A 7,578-nucleotide genomic window follows, 5' to 3' on the forward strand; every position below is an offset into this window, starting at 1 on the left:
TCCACTTGAAATTTGGGTGGTCTCGCCATCCTGGATTATATGTGTTGGAGTATGGATTATGTCTTGACTGATTTTGGCTTTGAAACCCAATGGCATTCGCACTCTCCAATCCGCCATTCTCGATAAGTTGAGGACACGTGTCTGTAGGGTGTCCTTGCATGGAGCATACGCCACAAAAAGCTATGGTTTTGACTTTTGGACCTTCCACCACCTGAGAAATCAATGTAGTAAGGTTAGTCATTTGATTTTGAAGTTCGGTTATGGCACCTACCTCATTGACTTGGTGTTGCCGTGGGGGGTCTCTTTGTCCAACACCTTCGTATTGTTGTGCATTATGTGCTCGGTTGGCAATTAAAACTTTTGCAGCCCCCGGGGTTTTATCCACCAACGCACCTCCCGCCGAGGCATCAAGCATTTGGCGTTCCATGGGGAGGAGTCCTTCGTAGAAGTATTGAATGAGCAGCTCCTCCTTCATTTGATGCTGTGGACAAGAAGCAACAAGTGATTTAAAACGTTCATAATAAGAAGGAAACGATTCACCTTGATTTTGTTGGATACCACTAATCCGTTTCCTCAAGAGAATGATTCTTGAAGTTGGAAAAAACTTCTCCAAGAAAGCTCTTTTCATACTATCCCAAGATGTAACCGTTCCGGGTGCTAATTCGAAAAGCCAATCCTTTGCTTTTTCCAAAAGTGAGAACGGAAAAGCTTTCATCATCAGAATGTTCCCGTCAACATTTATGGGTGTCATGCTCGAACAAACAACCTCGAACTCCTTGAGATGCTTGTTGGGATCTTCCATGGAAAGCCCATGGTATTTCGGAATGTGGTGCAACAAACTTGACTTCAACTCGAATTCATCGGTCTTGCCTTGGGCGGCCGCGGGGTATTGAATGCATAATGGTGCGGCATTGGCCAATCCAGAAGCGGAAAGCTCCTTGATTGTTCGGTTTTCTGCTGCCATGTCTTCTTCACCCACTGTTATCTTGGGTTCTTCTTCAGATTCAGAAACGGACTCGGAGCTTTCGCTTAATTCGCTAGGTTCTGAGTTCTTTCTCTTTTGTCTTAATTCTCGCTCGAAATCGGCGTTAAAGCTCGAGATATGTTCACGAATCGGATGAGAACTCCGAGTCATAAACTAGTACCTAAAACAAGAAACAAAACAAGATTAAAAATCTGAAATAAAATAAAAACAAAAGGAAATGAAACAATCCAAGAGATTAGCAAAATTGCTAATCCCCGGCAACGGCGCCAAAATTTGATGCGAGAATTATACGCACACAAATTAAACCCTCTTTTTGTCAATTGTAGTGAAGTGTATAAGTAGGGATCGTTCTGGACCGGGGATTAGGAGGGATTGTTAATCACTTGGATTTGACTTAAAAACGTAAAAACACAATATAAAACAATATTTAATGCTCAAAGAATGCAAAACTAAAAATAAGAAAGATTAAGACTAAAACTTAAACAAAATAAGGGGGGATTGGATTTGGACGAATTTACTAAAATAAATACTTAGACACAAAACAAATTGTGAATATGGATTTGACGGAAATGAATGGATGGGAAGCTAGCTAAGGGGTTCTTCTCCACATATGTTATACTTGCATACAAGATTGATTCTCAGTTGGTCTTTCGATAAATTATGATACTCAACACTCCGGATTAATTAGGTCCGCTTAAATTAACCGTCAAGTTTTCCTTAAGTTAATGAATTGGATGGGTTTGCGCAACGCAATTCACAACATTCTCCAAAAGTCCTTTACGTGAATAGCACAATAAAGATACAATCAAAGATCATTAAGCATTATGAAAACTATAAGTGTTGACGAGGCATTCGTTACTATGATGAGCATGAAACTCGTGCCAAGAATATGTTTAACACGATTGTTTATAAGCAACCTCCACTACTTGTGAATATAAGTTCATAACGATTAGGTGAAATTCACTTATATTCTAGCGTCATATTTATGCATGAAAATTAAGCGCGCATTCTTAATAAACATTCATAAATAAGCTATCAATCAAACGGTTAAACAAATTGAATCCACAACTTATGAAATTCCAACGAAAGTTAATCAATTCATATTGCAAATATAAACATAGTTTCGAATCACCCCCTACCTAAAGGGGGTTTAGTTCCTCATAACCTTGAAATCAAAGAAACACCTAAACATTCCAACAACTCAAAGCTTGAATTGTATGAACGTTTAAGCACTCTTCTCTTCCATACATACAAAACAAAGAGAATTAAAATGAAACTTTGAAATCAAAGAAACACCTAAACATTCCAACAACTCAAAACTTGAATTGTATGAACGTTTAGGCACTCTTCTCTTCCTCGTTGTTGTAGCACAAGGTTTAAGGGATGTTGTTGGTGTGTTGAATGGATTGGGGAATTTATGGAAATGGAAGAAATGGAGGAGAAATGGAAGGGAAACTCACGGCCAAAGGGGGAAGAATGGATGATTTTGAAGAGTGTTGTGTTGTGAATGAGATGAAGAATGCCTTGAATGATGAGAATGCAAGGGTATTTATAGGAGTAGTGGAGGGAACATATAGGGAGAGAATGGATGGGAGAGCATGTGAATGATAGCTAGGAGAATGATTAAAGGGGTGTGAATGGTTGGAAATGCATGTGGGTGAATTGGTGGTGCAATGATGAAAAGTGAATAAATAATGCATGTAGGGTTAGCTAGGTTGGCTTTGTTTGGGTGCATGTGAGTTAAAGAGGGAGAATGTGGTGAAATGATGAAGTAGGAAGGTGGAAATGCATGTGAGATGTTGGAAAGGAAATGGGAATATGAGTGCATGTGGGTGAATGATTTGTGGTGCAATGATGAAGAGTGAATAAAGAATGCATGTAGGGTTAGCTAGGAAAGTGGGAATGTGGTTGAATGATTAAAGGGACATGCATGTGGCTTGTTTGATTGCTTGGTGAGATGATGCATGCTTGTAGTTTAGGGTGTTGAATATGGATTTGCATGGCATTTGAATTGATTGTGGGCTTTGGAATTGGAAGGAAATGCATGGCAAAGGGCTTGGTTTAAGAGAGAATGGGCTAGGCCCTTTGTTTTATGTCCAAAGTGAATACAAGGCCTTCAAATTCGTCCAACATTTTGGCTCCAATCATATGCCATCCATTCCAAGCCCAATTTTGCTCCAAAATGCTCCAAAATGCATCTTTTTTCTTCCTTAAGCCCTTAGAACCTGAAAACACACAAAAGAAGCATAAAGGACTAAAATAACTAGAGAAACATAACGTAAATGCACGAGAACAAGCCATTTAAGTCGCATGAATATGCTCCTATCACTCACCTAAAGTCAAAAATTTCACATGGAGGGTGTGTCACAACATCTTTCCCACTAAAGTGAATCTTAAAAAGAAAGGTGTGGGAGTGGAGTTGGAGTGTGGAATTTGTTAGGGAGAGGAGAAGGTTGCGAAACATGTCTTTCTTACTTGTTCCTTTACCATAGCAGTATGGTTTAATTCTCCGATAGGCCTGAGGGGGTCTGGGAATTCCCCTTTTCTGCTTAAGGAGTGGTTGTTGGAGGTGCTTGAACGGAGGGAGGTGGATTTCAAGTTGGTATGCATGGTGTTGTGGGGTATATAGCAAGAACAGAATGCATGGGTGTGGAAGGGTTCCAGTGTTCTACCCATAGTTGTTTGGCAGCGGGTGTCTTCATGGTTGATGGCGTTTCGGGAGGCCAATAGGAAACCAACCAGGACGAGGGGTCTCCCTACCCCACGTTAGACTCCCCCTACTCAACGGTGGGTTAAAATTCATACTGATGGGGCACTAAAAGTTCAAGACAAGGCGTGTGGTGTGGGGGTGGTGATATGGGACTGGAGGGGAGGACACTTGGTGGCAGGGGTGCAACAATTCCCAGACATTATCTCTGTTCCGATTTTAGAGTTGTATGCAGATGGCTCAACAACATGGTTTCCGATAGGTTGTGGTAGAGAGCGATTGTATGAACGCCATTACAACTCTCAATCGGACTCATTCAGATTCATCAGTGATTGGTATGATTGCGGATGATGTTCTACAGTTGGCATCCACTTTCCCTATGGTGAGGTGAGGTTTATCCATGTTTCTCGCTCATGGAATGGTGTTGCACACCTACTTGCAAAGTTTGCTTTGTCTAGTGGCAATAATTTAGTTTGGTTTGAGGAGCCTCCTATCCTTATTCAGGAGCTTCTTTTCCAAGATTTATGTAACTCTTTATAAGTTTAATTTATGAATATATTGTTTCCAATTAAAAAAAAAAAGGTAATCTAACACAATGCTTTAATTCAATTTCAATCTTTTCCAAGGATTAAAGTTGAAAAAACCCCCCAAGAAAGAGGATAATGCTAGAGATTAAATTTAATCTCTCTACCGTTACATTTTTATACAATCTTAGCATTCGCTAGAATAGAAAGTACAACAAACGAGCAAGAAAGTAGAAGAACTACTTCCCCGTATCAAAAAAAATTCACGTGCCATATCGTTATCCGTGGTTGTCTGGAATATCTATCCCTCTGCCCGTGTGCCTAGAATAATGCTTTCTACTCAAACAAAACTAAAGTGAAAAATAAAAGATATTTTGGAAGGTAGTGGACTGGCTTCTCTTCTCTCTACCATCTAAGTTTTGGCGCGCTCTGTATAACTCTAAAAAATAAAAAATAAAAAATAAAAAATAAAAACTGCAAAAGCTAACAAATGGTCAGTGGAGAAGTGGGGGTGGGGACAGTAGTACGCTCCGTCCGTATTGCCGATCGAGAGAGAGAAGAAACCCACGCCAGCCACCTGGCCACGAGCTTGATCTGTCGTTGTTGCTGCTCCTGTTGGCTCCCATTACTCCCCGTCGCTCTGCTCGAAAACCTGCTCAGCCCCGTGATTTCCGACACGCTTCTCGAATTTATTACGCTCCTGCCACCACCACCGCTCCATGATCTTCTGCTCCCAACAATCTCTCCGGGCCCTCCTCCTCCTCCTGCCGCCGCGGGCCCCGCAATCACCTGCTGCCCATTATCATTCTCGCTCTGCTGCTGCGCCCCATGACGTGTCAACCCTTCGCTCATGATCATCTCTGACCGTAGATACAGAAGATCTGACGGCTGTAAATCGCTCCATCTCTGGTGGAGCCCACCGGGACCATACCCCGATCCGGTTGGGGAGACTATGATCCGGTGCTCCAACCTCGTCCTGTGTTGACCCAACAGGAGTCCGTCTTTTCTGGGTCGGTCGAAGCATCCGACGGCGGCCTGCTCGCTCTTCTTTCGGAATGCCGTCCAGCTGTCCAGCGACCTCCGAAACGACCACGTTTGGATTTGATGATGTCCCGGTCTGCGTTCTCCGGCGAACGAGTGCCGCCCCGAAATCCGACGAAAACCTGGGTCGTTCTCGATCTCTATCACGACGTCGCTGTTCTTCGGTTGCAAGAGCTTTGCGGCGTCGTCGACTAAGAGGACATCTTCCGGGTCGACCCGGTACCGGCAGAGTGGGCAGGTGGAGTGGGCGTCGAGCCACGTATCGACGCACTCGACGTGGAACGCATGTTTGCATTTTGGGAGGAGGCGGAGGACCTCGGTCTGGTCGAACCGGGTCAGGCAGACCGCGCACTCGAGCCCGTCCTTGTGACCGCGGAGCGACCCGAAACGGAAAACGGGCAGGGACTCGACGATGGAGCGGTCAATGCCAGAGTTTTTACGCGGGGAGGGTCCGGAGGGTCCGGAATTGGAGTCAGCGCCGACGACGACGAGAGCACTGCCCTTGCAGTGCTTGGCATAGAGGAGAATAAGGAAGAAGACGGAGAAGACGGTGGTGAGAACGCCGACGATTATGGCTATGCTCGGCCGGAAGGAGGAGGACCTGGTGGGGCCCGCGTTGTTGAGTTGAGGGGGATGGGGCGGTGAGGAAGATGGGTTGGCTGAGTTGGCAATGTCACCGAAGCCTGGGGTGGAGAGATGGGAATCTGCTGCTGCTGCTGCTGCGTGTGGGTGCGCGCGAGTGGGTGTGGTGAGAAAAGAGAGGAGGAGGGTGAGGAGAAGGAGGAGGATGAAGAAGGAGGTGGGGGTGGTGGGCTTGAGAAAAAGAAAGAGAAACCCCATTTTTCCTTATTTTGTGTGAGGCGGGAATGGCAGCAGGAGGCGGGGGGAGGGAAGAATCTTGGCGGTGTGAGGGCGAGAGAGTTTGTAGTTTTGGTTTTGGAGGCGCAAAAGGAGGAGAGGCTTCTTCCTTGAGATTCTTGCCCAAACATACAAACAAAATTAAACCAGACAAATGCATTTACCTGTCCAGTTTTTGTCATTAAGGGTAACGTTAGGAAACTAAATTCGTACATCAAATTTACAAACTAGATGTAATTAAAGTTGATAATTGGATTATCATTTAAGCGATGATAAATGTGCTCATTTTCTATTGGTGACACATCATTTGATTTATAAATTTAGTTCCCGTAGCGATATCCTTTAGCAAAACAGTAATGTTAGGGGACGAATTTTTTAAATAAATTTTGTAAATCATATGAATTTATTGATGATTGGATTATTATTTAATTAGTAATTAACGTGCTTATTTCTTAAAAAGCTTTCATGAAAAGAGTTTTAGCAACATTTATTTTAATAAAAAAATATGCCATAACTTTATTTAATTCAAATAAATTAAATATTTATGAAAACCCCTTAAATTTAATAAAAATGACAAAGGAACTTAAATTTCGATGAAAATGACACAAATTTAATATAATTGAAAAAAAAAAAAAAAGACATGGCGCGCAAGACTCGTGCATCCATCACAGACACTGTTTATAAAACTAAACAATATTATGAAATTGAACGACACTACACTATTTATTGGTCCAGTTTCATAAATAGTGCCTAGTTCTTGATCATGTTTCATAAATAGTGCCTAGTTATTGGATCTAGTTTCATAAATAGTGTATACTAATTGGTACATTTTCATAAATAGTGTCTCTTTCTTATTCCGGTTTCATAAATAATTTCTAGTTATATGTCCACTTTCATAAATAGTCCATAGTTCTTGGTTCAGTTTTATAAATAATGTTTAGTGCTTGGTCTAGTTTCATAAATAGTGTATAATCCAATTTCATAAATAATTTTCACCTATTGGTTTAGTTTTTGGAAATAGTGCACGATTCTTTGGTTTGGTTTCATAAGTAGTGTCTAGTTATTGATCTAGTTTCATAAATAATATCTACTTATTAGTCAAGTTTTATAAATAGTGTCTAATTCTTAGTTTTGTTTCATAAGGTTTGAAACTTTGTAACTCTTTTTGGTCATGTAAAAGCACTCATTGCATCGAAAGCAATGAACCTATAAGTGATCCTTTAGATCAAAACCTTGATAAGGTATAATTATATTTAAAAAGTTTTTTTCAATTACCAAATTAAAATTCCCTCACATTATTTACATACCTACAACAATTAAATGTAACTCTCCATCCAATTTCTTTACCTTAGGTGTCATCTTGGAGAAAATTTTCCTTATGTCCATAACACAAGCGGTACAACACGTGTTATTATGTAAATGGTAGGAAATTTTATTTTTTAATGTTATTAATTTTTTAATAC

The 7,578-nt window shown here is 41.3% G+C and overlaps 1 protein-coding gene across 1 annotated transcript; it reads right to left on the bottom strand.

Annotated features, from left to right (window-relative positions):
- Positions 1-4,352: 4,352 nt before the first annotated feature.
- Positions 4,353-6,244, bottom strand: LOC103940791 (RING-H2 finger protein ATL43-like). The gene has a single exon (XM_009350968.2). It carries the CDS (start codon positions 6,095-6,097, stop codon positions 4,700-4,702), a length of 1,398 nt encoding a protein of 465 aa, XP_009349243.2. The 5' UTR covers positions 6,098-6,244; the 3' UTR covers positions 4,353-4,699.
- Positions 6,245-7,578: the final 1,334 nt, after the last annotated feature.

This window comes from the organism of the source record quoted next, unplaced genomic scaffold (assembly GCF_019419815.1).
Source record: "Pyrus x bretschneideri cultivar Hongxiangsu unplaced genomic scaffold, Pyrus_bretschneideri_v1 Contig36, whole genome shotgun sequence".
Classification (NCBI taxonomy): Eukaryota; Viridiplantae; Streptophyta; class Magnoliopsida; order Rosales; family Rosaceae; genus Pyrus; species Pyrus x bretschneideri.